This window comes from Lagopus leucura, unplaced genomic scaffold, assembly GCF_019238085.1.
Source record: "Lagopus leucura isolate 7727_CA_CO unplaced genomic scaffold, USGS_WTPT01 Super-Scaffold_739, whole genome shotgun sequence".
Classification (NCBI taxonomy): domain Eukaryota; kingdom Metazoa; phylum Chordata; class Aves; order Galliformes; family Phasianidae; genus Lagopus; species Lagopus leucura.
The window spans coordinates 15,399,523-15,418,433 of NW_024962255.1; the positions used below are offsets into that span (position 1 = coordinate 15,399,523).

General features: G+C 40.6%; 1 protein-coding gene across 2 annotated transcripts; it reads left to right on the forward strand.

Annotated features, from left to right (window-relative positions):
• The first annotated feature begins 1,864 nt into the window (after positions 1-1,864).
• Positions 1,865-16,910, forward strand: MYOZ1 (myozenin 1). 2 transcript variants are annotated; one of them, XM_042863371.1, is made up of 6 exons: positions 1,865-2,062; positions 4,135-4,236; positions 5,477-5,658; positions 13,966-14,200; positions 15,328-15,484; positions 16,330-16,910. In XM_042863371.1, the coding sequence occupies exons 2-6, from the start codon at positions 4,161-4,163 to the stop codon at positions 16,559-16,561; spliced, it is 882 nt and encodes a 293-aa protein (XP_042719305.1). In that variant the 5' UTR covers positions 1,865-2,062; positions 4,135-4,160; the 3' UTR covers positions 16,562-16,910. The 2 variants fall into 2 exon arrangements, with proteins under 2 accessions (XP_042719305.1, XP_042719306.1); XM_042863372.1 differs by lacking the exon at positions 4,135-4,236 and having other exon boundaries at positions 1,866-2,062.
• The last annotated feature ends 2,001 nt before the right edge of the window (positions 16,911-18,911 follow it).

Here is an 18,911-nt window from a genome sequence, read left to right on the forward strand (position 1 = left end):
TAAATCCTCTCTTACATTCCGTATGTGTTCAAAGCTCTGGCTCTGTTCAGTATGCTCCAGCTGCAATCTTAGGTCCCACATCTCACCGTATTTGCCTTGCCCCTAACCTCACTTGTCTCTTGCATCTTGGGATGGGGATAGAGGATTTTGGTCTCCTGGAGGTATAATTTGTGCACATGAAAGCACTGGAGATGACTGGAAAAATAATGCAGCAGCTATAAAATGGCCTGAAAACAGTTGCTAGAAGCAAGTAGAGATGAGGCTGAGTAAACACTGTCTCAGCAGCTGCAAGAAGGTGCCAAATAGTGGGAGCTGCATTTCTCAGCTTTGTGTCCCATAGTATAAATCACAGAATCACAGGATTGTAGGGGTTGGAAGGGACCTCCAGAGATCATCGAGTCCAACCCCCCTGCCAAAGCAGGTTCCCTACAGCAGGTCACACAAGTAGGCATCCAGGCAGGTCTTGAACATCTCCAGAGAAGGAGACTCCACCACCTCCCTGGGCAGCCTGTTCCAGTGGCTTGCATTTGAATTGAATCAAATCACATTCACTAGTTGATTATTGAAAAGAAATAGGCCCCCATGGGTCATTCTGGTGTATCTGCTGTTTTCAGTGAAGAATGCAACACTTGTCTGGACAGTGGGAAGCTTATAGCAAAGCGTTACGTTTTACTCCAGATGTGAATGGAGAAGATTAAGTGCTGTGCTATAGGCACAATGTGTGGTACACACATAGGTGATGTGGATACAAGTGAGGGGAAAATGGGAAAAATTAGGCTAGCAGATTGCCAGATGTGCCCATAGGTCTCTACTTCCTCCTCACATATAAAGGGTACAGCCGTCTTAATGCTTTGTGCTTTTCAACACACTGATCACTTTGGGAAGTTTTATACTCATTTGGTGCATGAAGAAACAGCTGTGCAAAGAAAAAGTGCCCATATCCTGACACTATCAATTTTACTTACAATTCTGCATGCTGAAGACTTTCTACTACAAACAATGCTGTGTTATTTTTCCCCCACTAGATTCTAGGTTTATTTATTGAACAGCTTGATTCTGATCTGATGTGAAATGGAGAGAACATTTTCTGTAGGATTTCTGCTTTACATGAAATCTGAAAGGTATGTACACCTTTGGGTAACCTAGTAGGATGAGATACATTCTCTCCATCCTAGAAGGAAAACCCAAATGATTATGGGGGAGCAGGTAGAGTTGCCTCAGAAGAAGCAAGCAGGAGCTAAAAGAGAAGAGTAATTTGCACACACAGAGCTACACAATGTGCAGGCAACCAATCTTATTTCTTCCATGAATCCAGAAATGAGTCTCCTTGCAGTTTGATTCTTCTGGCTTTCCCACACACATTGCACAAGCTACTTCCTAAGTCTCTCTAAGTAGCTTTCTAGACTTTGCACTACTTCTTATTTCATGCATATGATTATTTTATTTCTATGCTTTCTGGTGCATTATTTGAATGCCTGGCATTTTAAAAGTTATATATAAGAACCTAGAGGAGGTTGAGTTTAATGATGGAGAGGGGAGGGGACAGAAGATGGATGTAAAGAAGAGCATGACCTCAGATTGTTTTTTTGAGGCCTTACTGAGAAAAAGAATATTGAGAAACTATTACTAAAATGCAATAGAAGGAAGGGAAGAAGAGGAATGGCATATTGATTTGAACAGAAGGAGTGAGGAACGTATGGAGTGCCTGGCCTTCCTGAGTACTCAGGCAGGGACTGCAGGAGGCCCAAGGAGCAACCTTTTCCTTTCCCCTTTCCTCAGGGCTTGTGGCAGTGCTATCTGAGACTCTGCACTCTGAGCTGTCAGTTATTAATAACCTCAGGATGCCTGTGCAAACAGACTTCAAGAGTCGAATTCACAGCACTCTGCATCAGCACTTTGTGCTGGGCAGAGCTTGCCTGCACCCAGGAGGTACCCTGGGTGAGTGGGGCTGCTGGAAGAGCCTCCCCAGCAGTATCCACAGACAGGTTGGGAGGAAACGGCCCACTGCTGAGCTGTGGGGCAGGTGCATGAGCTGGTCTGAACGTGGCACTGCAAGCCTGAGGTGAGTTGACCTGGAAAAAAAATAATTTAGAGTAGAGGCTGGAGAGTGTAATGACTAGTTTGGTTTGTAGCAAAAACAATCAAATGACTGCTGCAGAGTCATGTAGGAAAAGGCAGAACAATTGCTCAAGGGAGAAAAGAGTAATTGTGGCCTGACTTTGTGTATGGGATAGCAGGGAAGATGGGGACTGAGGCTCCAGCAGCATCCCATGACGGGGTAGCAGGAAGAGCAGTAGTCATGGTGCGGATTTGGGCCCTGCCAATACTGAAGACGGCTGCCATTTTCCTATGCTAAACTCATTCCAGGTAGTAGGTTTTCTACTCCTCAGTCCTGATGGATCAGTGAGGGACAGCAGAAAGGGACAGACTGTTCCTTGGGAATTAATATACTGGAGGCAATTCCCTAATGGTGCCAACTCTTCCTGTCTTGTCCCAAGGAATCCACATTTGGGGCATGCAGACGATTTCCCTCTGTTTTGCCAGTCTTGTGGCCCATTAGATGGGCTGTAACCTTCCAACCCCTGACTCTTGGCAGTATTGCCCCTTTCCTGTCAAATAAGACCTCCTTCTTTTATATAGCCAAGCAGATGTCTGCCTGCTCGGGGAGAATGTGCAGCGCATGCTTTATGGCTGCACCTGCTCACATTTGCTTAGGGAATATGCCTGGGTGGGCTCTTCTACAATATGAACTACACTGGCAGCATCTCAGTAGAGAAAAGCTTGGAAATCAGAAAGGAAAACAAATAATCTGAGAGAGTATCTGGCAGTATGATTGGAGCTGTCTTAATGGGGCTGGGCTTTCAGCTGTTGTTGCCACCTCATCACAGGAAAATCATGTTGCAAAAGGAGCAATGGTGGAATAAAACTGCAAAACACATGGAAGATAAAAATGTCTCAAGCACAACAAGGGCAGCGCGCAAACTCCTGGAGCTACTTCTTTGCTTGCTAGTTTATACATATAACTGTATTTACAGTTATATAAATATAACTCATAGTTCAGTGTCTTCTGCTCTGAAATTTTAAGCAAGTAAAGCTGCAAGGACAGAGATGATCAGTTACCATATTCTCTTGCTGAAGCCAATGGATCATTACTTGTTTATATTTCCACTGTACTGTATTATATGAGGATCTGTCTCCCTGTATGCTGTTGTTTGGGCACTAACAGTGCTAAAGTGAAGGCAAGACATTAGACCTACTTATGTTATGCTGCGTTATGTGTGATAACCCCCAAGAGGGACTGAAGATGCCTGAAGTGGAATTACTCAGATTTCTCTGAGCTTTCCCTGACTTTAAACTACTTTTATCCCATCTGGGGACAAAGATGGAAAATAGAGTACAAGACGAAATTTCCCTGTTCCTCTCCTCCCCCCCCCCTCCAAAATGATACATGATAAGATCAGTACATAAGATAAAGGAGCAACTGACTTCAAACAACTTGGACAAACAAGTTTTGCTTTAATAGGTTTGCCTGTGCCTTCTTTCTCCAGCCCTCCTGCAACAAATCAGAACGATGTAGGGTTTTTCGTTTGTTTTGCAGGAATTGCGGTATAGTGAGTTTCTGAATATTCTAATCATCATAAAACTGTCAGAACATCCAAATCAAACTGGCACATCATTCAAAATGCTCCCAGATATCCCATGGACAGACTGAATATCTTTATCCAAAATCATATATAACCTCCAAATGATAACTGCATGGTATTATAGCATGTTATGACAGAGCAATTTTTCAAACTGATGCTTTGTTACTGCAGCACAACAAGGTAACAGAGTACCACTGTGGCACATCTGTGTGCTGGGAGACTGCCACATTGCAACTATAATGTCTATTTTGGATGGAAATTGCTATGTGGTGCTGTTGCAATGCTTCTGCTGTGACCTGTTGCTGTATTTTGTGTCCTAATGCAACGTCTTCAAAGAATACCATAATATTCTGCTCCTTCATGCGGATGGGACAGAATAGAACCTGTGTGTGAAATGAAGGCCATGTGTCTCTTAACTGTAGATGGCAACTAAAAGATAGGCAAAAGATACCTTTCCAGTGTTTCATTCTCCATTTCCTTGTGTATTTAGAGCAAAGCAGAGAACTCTTTGTGGGAATGCCCCTAGCAGGGACTCCTGCTCCTCTTAAAAGGAAAAAGCCCACAAAACTCATTGGGAAGCTGACACACGAAGGTAAGATATGCAAAACTGCACACATGAGAATTGTTTGGATCTCAATCTGAATTTCAGCTGTCAAAATTTCACACTCTACATGACTGAAATCCTAGGGTAAGATATGCATTGAACATACCAGGAGGCAGGGCCCCAGATATTATTAAAGCTGAGCCTTCAACCACAACACATTTTGTAACTTCCTATTAAACACTTCATTTACACAGTACCTATGTGAATAGAAAGAGAATATTATCTTTTCTGGGCATTGATGCTGCAATGTCTACTTATATTCCATTTTAATCTCTTTCTTAGAATCTTTGCCTCTAATTTCTTTTTCCTCTTTGCAAGAGAATTCCTTTGATTCCAGCACTCATTTATGGAAAAAGACAATTTCTCTCAGGGGGAGTAACAGCAGAAAGAGCATAACTCAGGACACTTTTCTTTTTACAGAAAACATGAATATTGAATAGGGTGGCATTTAACTGACATCATCTCTTTACTTTTAACAGTATGGGGAATGCTTTTGGAGGTTTGGAAAAGTAATGATTCAGTGCTGCCACTTCCTTCAGGTCCCCAAACAGACTGTAGAAACTTCTGTGTTAGGGTACTTGTATTTATTTTTCTATTTTTCCCCAATCCTGCAATGAAGTAAACAAGCAAGTAAAAATCCAATTTCCAGTTAAAGGCATTTTCTCCCAGTGTCATATAGAACTGGCTTGCTAAAAAACAGGAAATTTCTCTAGAGGACATCTATTAAAATGAGAATTGACTTATGCCAATGTTATACCAGTTTAATGATGAAGATTTATTCTCTGTTGTGAATGAGAAACTGAGGCAGATAAGTGGTTCAATCCTTGCTTAATAAGGATAGGAAAAAAAAACATAAGTCAAGTTGCTTGGTTCTAGATGGAGGGCTCTAGCTGCATCTATGGAAGACTTTTATACTGAAAATGTTTGAATCCATAGCTTTGACAGAGAATTGGTGGTACGAAATTACACGGAAAGCAAGTTACCTAGTAATCAGCATGTTAAGTCTTGAAGAGAAGTTCGATCACTTTGCCTTTTAAAAATTCCCCTTAAAACAAATGAACAAAAAGATACAATCACATCATTAAATCTTGCCGCGGTTTCAAGGTAATGTTTAAATGAAAGTGTCCTAAAAAAGTTAACTTACATGAGAACTTGGCTGCTTTGAAGCAATGTACAAGAGAGCTGGATCAGAGCACTTCCTAACATGTTCCATTTGTATGTTTTGTAGTCATGCCGCAAGAGGTGACCAAGCTGAACCTGGGGAAGAAGATCAGCATCCCCAGAGATGTGATGCTGGAAGAACTTTCTCTCCTCACTAACAAAGGATCCAAGATGTTCAAATTACGTCAACTGAGGGTGGAGAAGTTCATTTATGAGAATAACCCCGATGCCTTCACCGACAATTCTGTGGTAGGTTGGAAATTAAAACTGCAAAGCTGCTCTGTGCATCAAGGGGGAACAGGAATGGAACGTTTACAAGCTCTGTTCTTTCTGTCTCTACGCGTATGGGCAAAGAAGTGCAGAAAAAAACCCAAACAAATTAGAGGAACACATATGTTTTTTGTTTCACAGACTCACAGAATCACAGAATGGCCATGGTTGGAAGGGACCTCAAGGATCATGAATCTCCAACCCCCCCGCCACAGGCAGGGCCACCAACCTCCCCATTTAATACTTGACTAAGCTGCCCAGGGCCCCATCCAGTCTTGCCTTGAACACCTCCAGGGACGGGGCATCCACAGCCTCTCTGGGCAACCTGTTCCAGAACCTCACCACTCTCTCTGTAAAGAATTTCCCCCTGACCCCTGATTATCCAACCTAAATCTTCCCTCCCTCAACTTAAAACCATTTCCCCTTGTTCTGCAGTTATCAACCCTTTCAAAGAGTTGATTCCCCTCCTGTTTGTTTCTTTTGGCAGCAGCTTTAGTTTCCTTCTGTGAATAGTTTGGTATCATGCAAACAACAGCATGGGAAAACATAGTACTGAGTGATGAGGGAGGACTGCATGTTTATCAGGCATTCAGAACTGCACAGGGCGCTGTACCCATCCCCTTTTCTCTTTGCAAGACAGAAGCAATCCAGTCAAGTCTGACTTCAGCAGCAGTGGGTGAGGTTCTATGTTTAGCCTTGGACACAATTTTATTCCTCCTACTGGGCACAGTCCCCTTCTTGTTTCTGCACAAAATTCCATAAACGAAAATTCAGATAGAAATTTCCAAGATGACACTGCAATTTATTCACTTTATTTGCTGGAAGCTATGGCTGGCTTTTTTCTAGTGCATCTTCCTATTAGACACAATGCCTTTTTTCCTCTTTCCCATGAATTAGTTATTTCATTTAATCTTTCTTCAGTTACTTGCCTGAAGTAAAGTCTTCTGAAGATATTGGAACTCTTACTAAAGGAAACTCTCCTTTTATATAATGTTAGGAATTCAGTAAAACAACATTTGGATGCAGCATCTCATCTTCTGATGCTCTTTAAGCTTTTTATTTGGTGGTACAATTTTGTCCCTTTGTGGCATCTGTTTTCCAGTCTTGGAAAACTTGAGCAAAAGATGAAAGTCAAGCTGAAGAAAATGTTCTGCCAAAAAAAAAAAAAAAAAAAAAAAAAGCTATTCTTCTATTCTTTAGCTCTCTGATATTTTCAAAAGCAGCTAGTAAATCTTTGTATTCGACTCCCAGAATTGACAATTTGGGAAGCGGGATGTGGAAAGATGTCTGAAAAGAAACATTAAAATTGTAGCAGTGGGTTGGATTATAGATCAGGGATGACAGATCAGAGATACAGCAAAAACGTATCATGTTGCTAAACTGTGGCAGTTTCTTCATCTCTTGGTGCCTTAAGGCAGTTCAATCAGCTCTCTTAGAAAAGATGTGAGAATGAAGAGTGTGTTGAACTCTAGACTCTGCAGATGGAAATCCTAGAGAAATGCAAGTTGATCTTATAAATACTCAGCAATCCCAGAGCTCCTAGAATGTACTGAGGGCCAAGTTCCTATGTCAGAATATGAGGGTTGCTGCAATGAGGATGGCAGGAGGAGTGAGAAAATAAGGTGAGGGAATGAAAAGACTGAAGTCCAAACGTGCAAAAATTTGAAGGTGTCACTTAGGGGTCTCCAATCAGAGAAATACAGCGTGAGTATACAACATGAGTTGTGATAAACTAGCTTAGAGTTGGATTTGCAAAAACAGAGGTACTGCGGTTAACAGAAGTACTGGGTCTCTCCAAGACTAATGCTACAAAGGCTGATGACGATCACTAATTCTCTGTTAGCTGTTTTTATTTTTTCAGTAAGTTTATTCATCCACATCTGACATTCATTCCATATCCTTTCGTAGTGAACCTGTACCTTTATTCTGCAAGGACATCCATACTCTCCTGCTCTTTGAGTAAATTTGCTGTGGAAAAATGTATTTGGGAATTAGACAAGGTCTTAACAAGGCTAGGATTTTCTTCATGGCTTTGTTATATGGGAACAATGTAGGGTCCCCAAGGAGCAGATGGTACTCCACATTAAAATCTTCTATGATTTCCATTCAGGGCTACCTTTTCTCTACGCTGACAGAACAAGTAACAAATCTCTGTTGGTCAGTGCAGGAAGACTTCAGTCTGCCATACTGCCCTTGACTGAGGCCATTTTAATAGGACCACAAACATAATTGCTACCATTTGCTGGCTGCCCTGTGCACTTTGTGCAAGGACTCTGCCAGACCGCATCCATTGCCTTTGTAGATGACTGTTCTAATCATCACAGCCAGCACAAATTAGCACCTCAGCTGGCAGCCAGAGCAGCAAGAAGAAAACTTGAGTGATCTCAACAACAGAGCCATCCCCTTGGAGGGTTGGTTGCTATCAGGCAGCTAGATAAAAGCAGCAGATCTGTGGCCTCACTGCTATCTTCCAAGCCATCAGGAAAATGCCTGACCTCTGCATCAAATCACTTCATCAAAAAAACCTTTTGATTGCACTATTTGATTAGCAATCTGGTCCCTTCAATTCTTGCTCCTGGCTTTGCTCAAAGGAGGATTAAAAGAAGGGTTAAATGAAAAGGAACAGTGAGAGGAAGATAACAGCAGAGTAGAGAATTCCTACTACTACTTTAAGTCATTTCCTCCACCCAGTTAATTTTCATGTCCTTTGCTACTCATCCCTGAGTAGTTATTTTGCCTTCAAGTTGTGAAGGGATTTAAAGCTGGTGCTGTGTTTTTTTGTTTTTATATCATGGATTTCTTAATGGTCTTAGAAAGTTCTCAGGAAACACTCAGCAAAGCAAAGCAAGAAAGGGTTGGAATGGAGTACAGATGATTTCTCTCCCTCCAGAAAAAAAGATTAACAGCAAGGTAATGTAATATAAAAACAAGACAAAGTGAAAGGTTATTAAAAATAAATCCAAACCATATAAGGGTTTCCAGAACAGCCTGTGCTATGGCCATAAACCTTCCACACAAGGTGAAAGATCTCAGCAGTCATGTCATTGATCCACTCTCCTGCTTCCACCCTCCACCTCCTTTTCCTCATCCACTCAAACAACCACACAGGGCAATCAGATGACTATCCTTATTTCTAGCGGAGAAAACATACGTAATGCATGTGCATGAATGTCAGATAGCCCATGTGAAAGAGAACATGTCACACTCCCTCTTATCACTGCTACATGTCCACCTACTGTGTATCAGTCCTCAATATTGTGCCTCTTCTCTTGAAAATATACAGCATACAGACATGTTTTTAGCAAGAACTGAGTTTGACATTTTTTAGCACACTGATATCCTGACAAACAAGGAGAGTTCGTGTCATGTTCTCCCTGTTGGTACCATGCAGGAGCTCTGCCTGGCTCTGGCTACTAAATCAGAAGGATTTCTTCTCCCTACCTCCTTCTGTGCCACAGTGTTGTGGGAACTATGATTCATTCCATGTCTCAGAGAATATTATCAACCTCACTGTGGAGTCGCAAGGTGCAGTTTGTTATTTACTAAAGAATATTGCAAAATTCCAGCTAGCTATGTGCTTGATTGCCATAGCATCTGACAAATCACTACAGGAAGGAAATACTTCATTCGTTATTTTAAAAGTGAAACTGAGGCAGAGAGAGTCTGAGTTCTACCTCTGGGTCTCCTAAATTGCACTTTACCGCTCAGAATTAGAACAGCAGTTCACAGACCTTTTCTCCACATCATAATATTTATATTTTTGTCCTCAAATACATCAACATCAATTGAAACTACACTTTTTAGCCCTGCAGCCCCGCTTATTTTTGCCCTTACTCTTTACAAAGTCCCACCTCTGCTTTCAGAAGCTTTGTGAAAGACCTTCCTGGTATCATTAGATGGGAACTGTTTGAAAACAAAATCATAGTTATGCTTTTTGGATGTTGCTATTATGATGTCTTTCTTCCATTGAGACCCCTTAAAAACAGTCTTTCTGCAAGTCAAAATTTGTGGTCTGATTTGAGCTATATGTGGAAATTATGTCTTATAGAGGGATGTGATTTGTGTCTATTTTTTTTCTGTTTCCGTTTTGCCTACCACATCTTAAATTTGAACCATTAGCAGGATGGAATAACCAATATCTGCATAGACAATTACCAGCTGTCATGCATCTGAAAAAAAAATAGTAATAATACCCACAAACATAAAAACCCACCTTAATATACTCTTGGCACAGCCCATGAGTTACAGTAAAGGTAGTTCCCACATCTTGACAATGTCTGTGTGAAGACAAGCTGAACATGTGTGGACAGGTAGTTTCTACTGGACTTCAAGTCAGGAGGGCTCTTCAGATTGTGAACAACGTGAAACAAAACATAGGCATTGATAAAGGGTTAAAGAACTGGATTACTGTTCTTCTGCATAGTGACAGGAGACACCCTGTATTTCTTTTGCAGCTTAACAAGAACCCAGTGGAGTAAGAAGAAGTGACAGGTAGAAAATGGAAGTGATTATGTTACAATGCCTAAAATGGTGCATTGCAGCAGACAAAAATACACTTACAGCCTCACAGATCTCACATGTGAAATGGCCAAACACTATATAACATTTCAAGGAAAGTATAAGGGTGGAAGAATAGGAGAGTGACCATGCAGCTACTTGACTTGTGTCACAAGCATAAACTGTTGGCTCTGTTTGCTTTTTAATATATGTACTTAGTGGAATGCCAAAGATCACTGGCGGTAGTTTTAAGTGAAAATATTAGGAAAAACACTCTTTTTAGAGGTCTGTTCTGCTGGGAATATTAAACTCCTTGAACAAATCTTACTGAATAAGCTGAGATATAAAAAACTCCAAGGGTGTGACATGAGTGGAGCGAGCCAGTTGAGATATAACTTTTCTAATAAAATGAGCTTTGCTGTGCTGGAATTGGACTGGGGCAGAAGACCTAAAGCAAGACTTAGAGGTCCCAATTTAGTCCTAAACTGTATAAAAGTGAATATGAAATCTGATGGTTTCTTGTTCAAGAGGTAACTGGCATGGAAAAAGTAGAAAGGCGGAGAGGAAGAGACATTGTTTCTCCACAGCAGTTTGTTGGAGCGCTGTGAGAAAAGTTTAGACGGAAATTCATAAACTCAATTTCTTTCATCCACAGAGAAAATGTAGAAAGGATGACAAAAAACACGCAAATAAGATATTTTAAAACACCTGTAGCATGAGATAAAAACTAACATAATTTCGATGGGTAAAGTCAGAGAGTGAAGTGAAAAATTCTTTCTGTAAAGTTAAAAAGCAAGTCAGAAATAGAGCTGGAAATAGAAAGCAGGAGCTGAACCAACTTAACTGCCTCTTGGGGGAACATGATTAAAAAATCAAAATAGCTTAAGATACTTTAACAGCTGAGTTTATATTCATCCTTTTATAAAAAGTGAATCACAGGCTTAAGGCAGTGCAAAACCAAATTAAGGACTGACGGACACCCCTTTTCCTTACGTTTTCATAAAAACATCAGGCAGTCTTATCCAGTGATCCCTACTCTCAAATTCAAGCGTCTAAATTTTAAATCAGCCATCCTACCATAAAGGAACATTGGAGTGGCTGCTACTGAGAGGACATAGTCACAGTAACTTCAGAACTGTTAGTAACCACATAGGCATCAAGTCTTTGGGAAGCTCTTTATCACTGAGGTGGAAATAGAAACACATATGTTGGCCTCAATCATTCTCTTTAGGGCACAGCAAGGAATTGATGGGAAGCACACGGTGTCTCCTCCCAGGGACTGCCTGCAGTGACGTCAGGGCATTGAGATCCTTAGAGATCTCAGCTCCATTAGCTGGATCATCTTTCATCATCTATTTTTCATGAGACACATGCAGCAGTCCTAGAGAATTCAGAATTAATTTGATCCAGGCACTCAGCCTGCAGAACCAGACTCCCACTAGTGCTAAGGTCTTCAAAGACACGAGCACAAATTGTTTAGGTGAGCCAGGAGACTGTGCATCACATGAAGTTTCCACAACTGTTCTTTTCATAGGGCAAATCTAGGGATGCATAAGGACTGGGACTGTTTCCTACCTCCAGCAACACCCAAACAGAGTTAACCATACCACAACACAGAAGGACTGTGATCTGTCCCCAGGGCCAAGAGAAAAGGGTTATCAGCTTTCTCAGTTGACACTCTCGGGCTTTTCTCCTGGGACTTCCACCAACAGGATAAGTGAACCCTGCAAGGTGGCTTTTATGATGTGAATATGCATCTTGAATATGCAAGTTGCCACCAAAGGCACAAGCCATGCATTTCACCCAAATGAAAGCCATAATTCTCTCTGAAGACCCTGACCAGAGACCAAGTTGTACTTACTAAACTTTGACTATGTCAAAGCTCTGCTCCAAAACTCAGGATTTCAAAAAGATAGATTGCCTTTGCCTTCTATTATATAATAGATTTTCCTGTAAATTTGAATTAAGATAGTCCATTGTGGTAGCCAAAAGTAAAGAAAACAATTTATTCTAGTAAATAAGTAGAGTTGGGGTATTACATGGAAAATTGTTTCCTATCTGAATGGTTATATCTCCTGAACACAGGATGTTTTGCTAATGGGTCAGTGACCAATCACAAAGTAGGCTGAGACCAATCAAACTAATTTAACTTGCAGATAAGCAGGATTTAACTGTGGCTTTCCTGAGGCAGAATTTGTGTTTCGGAAAATTTCACTTCAGTTTAGTGGTAATACTGCAATTTAAAATAACACAAGATGGCAATGATGCCCCTTCCTGGTCACACCAAATACTGCTGTAGTGCACAAACTCAAATCAGCTCATTTTACTGTGGTTCAGGTTATCCTTATACTCCTAATGCTTTTTGATCCTGTTTTTTCACCCTCTTTTCTCTCTTTTTCTTTTCTCTCTTTTTCTTTTCCCCAGAAAAGTGAATGTAAGTTAGCACAGGAGAAGAAAAACAAGCATTTAATTCTGAGGAAGGGCATGCAGCGTGGGTGAAGCTTGAAGGAAAATCCTGCTTTGAAATTACTGAGCATATCAGTAGAAGCATTAATCTTCCATGTCAATTAAGCTTTTGAGAGTAACCTCATTCTGACCCCTACCCCTCAAAAAAAAAATCCTTGTTTCAGCTTGCCTTTTTACAGTTACATAGCTCCCACACATAATTGAACAGATTGCCCTGCTAGATCCTGTGTACAGCTTAAGCTTCACACTCACAATCCTCTCCCTTCTTAGTGCTTCCTGACATTCAGGGGAACATTATCTACTCTACTCCTAAAAAGGGAATTCCCTACAGCTAGGAGAAGGACGGACAGTCCCTAAAGGCCCTGGGGGCACCAGCTCTGCCACTTCAGCCTGCAGCTGGCTCCCTGCCTGGGTTGCAGCCTGGTGACCTGCTGTGAAACCCTGGACACTGTTGATGGAGACACACGGAGCAGAGGGTTAGATAATTCTTCTGCCTAGAGCCTTGTGAGATTTTTACTTCTCATCTATTTTTAGTTGACTAAACAGCTGGCCTTGGAAGCCTGTTTACAGCCTGGAAAGCTGCTTTTTGCTAAACTGTACTAGGTGTAAGAGCCCTGAGAAAAACTTAACCCCTTGGGAGCTCTCAGATCAGCACTTCTGCCTCCCAAGGACTGGCCATGAGGAATTTACACAAGCAGAACTGCAGCATGAGGAATGACAGATTCAGTAACCTTCAGCTTTATTTCTGGTATATTTGCATACTTGTAGCCTATCCTCTATTCCAAAAGAAAAGACATAAACCAGGCTTCTAGCTCTTTAGTGTAAATCTCAAAGTATAAATACCTCCCCATGCTGACTTTCATATATATGGAAAACAGCCATACTGACAAGTTATCTGTCAGGCTTTCATATTGCCATAGGTACCCTGCTGCTGTTGTGCTTTCTAATGCTTAGCTCCCACATGAAACAATTTCCATCTCTTGTCCATTTTGCTTTTCCACAACTTGAACAGTGTCTCTGTTTGAACTTTTATCTTCTCTGGCAAAAGCTGTTATTTCCTTCTGTATTTCATATAGATCACTGCTGGGAACAGTACACAGAACCGCCCAATTAAAAGTGTCCTTCAGTTGTCCGTGTTGCTAAAACTGGTTCTAAACCGAATAAAGAGAATAACTCACACAAAGTTCTGCCATCGGTTTTGTAATCAGGACAAAGCTGGTTAGAACCCCGGGAGTCAGGGGTTTGCATTCTGGGACTGAATCCTGCAAGTGTGAGTAACCAGTGTTCTGTAACATGGAATTCTACTCTTTTCTCTTGCCTTAGGATCACTTTCAGAGGTTCATCCCACCAGGAGGGCATTATGGAGAAGATGCTCATGGTTATGGCCACGGGCGGATGGTAGGAGGAGTGACAGCAGGGCATCATGGCTCCAGTAAGCAGCACTATTCCACCGTTCCTCCTAGGCCTGGAAGCAAAGGAGGTCCTGGAGACAGCGAAGGGGAGCATGCAGAAAAATCTGCTGGAAGTGCTGGAGAAGGAGGTCACGGTACCGAGAAAGGCAAGTATCTCTCTGCAAGAGCAAGAAATAGATAAAGCTATCAGAGCTTGTGCCAGTCTTACTCTTGGAGACAAGTAAATGAAACTGACTAAAACCTGTATTCTTACAAACTAAGTTGCACTGCAAAGTTTAAGATGTTTTTGACTGAGTGTTTCCATGTTGCTCATTCATAAACAAAAAGCAGAAATACCTGCCTTGATTGAACCAAAGAAATGATGGGAAAATCCTGAGATTTTAAGGTTGGTAAGCAATATGCCTGTACAGCACGAGCTAAAACCTTTCCTTTGAAGGGTTTCACGTTGAACGCTGTCGGAGACAGCAGGAGTAGCTTTTTAGCTCAGTAGTTTGACCTGACACGTCAGACTCGAGAATATCAATCCTAATTTCAAAATAAGGTCTTCACCTGAATGAACAGCATATTCTGGGTAATATTAAGAAAGAAACAGCAATATCTCTAAATGTTATCTACTAATCATCACTTAAAGCAATATCTTTATGAGGCAGAGTATCTTCCACTGATTTTAGTCCTGATTTATTTTTGTCTTCCACTGAGTTTCACCAGAAGGCTCTGGAATCAAATCCCTTGCATGAAAATCAGCAGATGAAGTAATTATTTTAACAGTTCCAATGGCATTTTAACAACAAAAAGCAAATTTGCTTGGGAACTGTGGATAGGTACCATAAGTGACCAACTACTTTGAGTGACTTGTAAAATCCAAGGTTTTCCATTTACATTCTGGAAGAATGTCCATTTTATATCAAATCTGGCATTTATACTTCTGGATATCCCTCTGAGAAAGAAATCTGTGAAACTAGATAGCATTTTGCCTTTCCCAAGAATTTTCCCTGAAATAGTGAAGAGATGAGGGTTTTGAGCATCCAGAGGGAACAGTGAAAATATAACTCTCAAATATATGCTTTAAAATAAGTTCCTGAGTGAGTGGCTCTTAGACTGTGATACATCTGATTTTGTGGATAAGGACAGAAGTAGCTCAGTTAGAGAAATCTAACCATGCATTCTGGGTGCTTCAGCTTCAATGGCAAGATAGATTTTCAGTAGCAAGAAAGGTGTGGTATTTGGGGCACTTGTCATCTAATTAGATGGTTTTACTTTCATCTGCTTACAGATGGAAAATCAGGAGGCAAAAAACCTCTGTTTAAAACTTACATCTCCCCCTGGGAACGAGCAATGGGTATCAGCCCTGAGGACAAAAGTCAAATGACCATTGACTTATTATCATATAGTCCCAAAGCTGATTTCCCCCATTACAAGTCTTTTAACAGGTAAGTCTTCTGGGATATAGAATTCCATTTACTTTGAATGAAAATAACAACCACAATAGTTTGGGGCATGGTTCTCCTGTGTTGTGCAATGTAAATTAGTATTAGTTGCGTGTCATTTTACTAATTGCAGTCTCCTGTGGGTGAAAGGATTGGAGGCCTTTAAAGAGAAAATACATTAAGAACTAGAGATTTTAATTCTGCTTATAGACCTAGGTAGCGGGATAAGAGGACTTTAATCCTATTTCCCTTTCTTTCTCCTCACATTTGGCATGCCACTGCTTATTACTGTAGCTATTTAAAGTTCAGAAGTTCAGGAAAAATACTCCATATCAGAAGCCATATACTTGCCAGTACTTCAGATAAGAATCAGGATCTTCCTGCTGCTTCTGGTAAGAACTGAAAGTTTGTAGTGAATTGAAAGTTTAGTAGATTGTTGCTATCTCTAGTGCAGCAACAATCTTATGTTAACCACTCTATGGTTTGCACTTACTTTTGTAGCTTTAGAACATCAGTAGCTAGGAAATAACAAACCCCATCCTTTCTGCAGTGATGCAGCCTCTGCCTCCAAAACGTAAAGGATATCTTCAGGTGCGAAAACTGTATGGTTTTACAGAGGCTTATGCAGCAAAAACTAAAGAAGTGCACAGAAGCAGAGAGGATTTGTTTCCTTTTTTGTTGTTTTTCTAAGCACACAGACGATAGATATGTACGCTCTTGGGCAGGATTTGGTAGTTAATTGCAACAGCAGTAAAATATACCATTTCTATGTATTTAATTCTTTATTTTCTAAATCCCATTGTTTACTTATGTTCTCTGCACTAAGTCCATTGTTTCTCCTTTGCCAGGACTGCCATGCCATATGGGGGTTATGAGAAAGCAGCCAAACGGATGACCTTCAAAGTGCCTCAGTTTGATATTTGCCCTTTGCTTCCAGAATCTATTGTGTTATATAATCAAAATTTCAGAAACAGACCCTCCTTCAACAGAACCCCAATACCTTGGATGCCTTCAGGAGAGTCCTCTGAGTACCACACCGACATCAATGTGCCGAGAAGTGGTGAAACAGAAGAGCTGTAAATCCCTACCACAAAGTCTTTCTTTTTTTTTCTTAGCCCTTTCTATTTGCAAGATGGTAGAAAGGAGCTGAAAAGTGCAACTCTAGTCCTGTGAGTCCTTTCTTTTTTCTTTTTTTTTTTTTTTGCCCGTAGCCACAACAAGTTCCTGGTGATTTCTAAGCTTAATGCTCGCTGTGGTGTTAATCCATGTCAGAAACAGTTTGAGGGAAAGGAGTTTTTATTCACCGGGGCATAAAAGGGCAAAATTAGCAATTTGTTTTCTGTTTAGCAATGCTAAGTACTGCCTGTCTGCTTCATAATGAATTTGTCATATATTCACAAGTAATAAAACACCAAGATGAAATTAAAAAGTTCTGCTTTTTCTCTTTAAAAATGCCGCTGAATCAATAGCAATAATGAAATCAGTAGCAATAATGAAAGATTCAGTCTCACAACAAGGCTGTTAGCATGAGAAGAAAGGTCTGGGACAGTCACAAATAGGCAGGTGTAGATCAAGGCATGAAGGCATACATACATCCTGGTGAGTTGGATAAAGACCTTGGGTGGTGAGGAATGATCTATTTCAGAGGGAACGATGCAAGTAACAGCATCAGAGATAAAGTAGCAACTGAGTCTCTTGATGTAACAGGCAGATTACAGTATTGTAGTATCATCTGAAATACCCCAGTTCCCCACAGTGTATCATAAGCAATAGCTTAGAAAAAGAAGGCAATGGGCTGGAAGAGAACAGAGGCACTCTGACACGAGATCACTTGTCTACAGCTACAGATCAAGCAATAAGAAGTCTTCATTACAACAGAAATACTTTGACAACCACCACAGTGCAACACTTATTCAAATATGCCTCAGAATGGATTCAATTTCTTGTTAACAGTTGTATCAGTGCAACACACACAGGAAGAAAGCCAGTCACTGTGAAAAACAAATGAAGAGCATTGATTGTCTTCACTGAATGCTTTGTTTCATGGATATTTGCACTCTGACACACGACACACACAGCACTTTCAACACTGTACCCTGGCTTAGCCTGCACAGACTCTGGTTTGCAGCTCCTTGTCCTGCTCAATTCTTTGGATCAACATTTCCTCTTACAAGCAGGGCTAGAAAACTTATTTGCAGGAACAGTTTCCACTGAAGTATTTCTTGTTCGGGATTTTTTTCCTCCTCGATGAGAAATCCCTATAATAGTGTATGTTTTTTGTTGTTTATGTAGCTACAAGGTTGGCTTTGTTCCTCTCCTCTAAATGGCTACAGCCAGGGCTACCTGGAGATTTCTTAAAAATTATGCTAGCAACATCAAGCTGCAGAAGTGATGAATGAGTAGTTTCCTAAACATTCTGCTGAAGTTTATTATATGTCTTATTTAATGATAAAGATGTATTTGGAACTCAGTTTAGTGAATACATTTAAAAGCAATAAGGCCATATTTCTTTCCTCCGGAGAAGATCATGACCTCATCTTACACAGCACTTGAAGTTTGAGTTGAAAAGACTAAAAAAGAAGGACTAAATAAAAATGCAGGGAAAGGTAAGAATTACAGAAATAGCACAGTGCTCTCTGGCTCTGCGTTCTCAAAGTTCCTTCATACAAGGGGCCAACATCCACCAGTAGGTCAAAGGACTAGAAACACTTCTGAAACTCTCTCTGGTTCATAACATACTGTTGGACAAGAGTTTCTGTCCGTGTGCTTCTTTATTCCAAACCCTAACTGGGGATAAGAAGTTGCAACATGCTTGGAATTAGTATTGTATAATTGCAAATTATCACTAATACTGCTATCATTACTAATATTCATAAGAGGATCCTTCAGTTTTGGTAAATCTGCTTAATGAGGCATACAGCTCTTCTTTTGAGAGTACACTTTCAACCTCAAATCCTGTTAAGTGGAATTTATGTGCTTTTGCTTCTAGTACAAAATGGGAAATCTAACATTACATTTTGTACAACGATTCAGACAACTACTATCTTTCTGTTTACATAGTGTAATTTATATGCTACCTCAATCACTATCCAGTTTAATGTTAAGAGTGAGAAGAATCAGTAATCCAAATTCTGTCTCAAAAATCATTGGCACAACTCTCTTAATTTCAATGAGGCTTGCAGCAAATGTAATCAGGGCAGAAGTCTGTCCAAAATGTTCAAATATTTAAGAGAATGTTGGTAGCTGCTTCTGCTCTTTGTTTTCCTTGTGCTATGATGTAGGCTCAGGGGAATCACCTCTGTCAGATATTTACTTATATTGTGAATAAGAGGATTTTCTAAGATTTAATTACACTGGATTCCCTCCACAAACTAGAAGCTGCAAATGGAAACTCAGCCATCTGCTTTTAAGCAGGATCATAGCGGTCACA

What these genes read in the sequence shown, in the direction of transcription:
- MYOZ1 (XM_042863371.1), top strand. Translation starts at nt 4,161, where the DNA reads ATGCCCCTAGCAGGGACTCCTGCTCCTCTTAAAAGGAAAAAGCCCACA. An exon ending in CCTTCACCGACAATTCTGTG is followed by an intron (nt 5,659 to 13,965) that starts GTAGGTTGGAAA and finishes CTCTTGCCTTAG; the next exon opens with GATCACTTTCAGAGGTTCAT. An exon ending in CATTACAAGTCTTTTAACAG is followed by an intron (nt 15,485 to 16,329) that starts GTAAGTCTTCTG and finishes CTCCTTTGCCAG; the next exon opens with GACTGCCATGCCATATGGGG.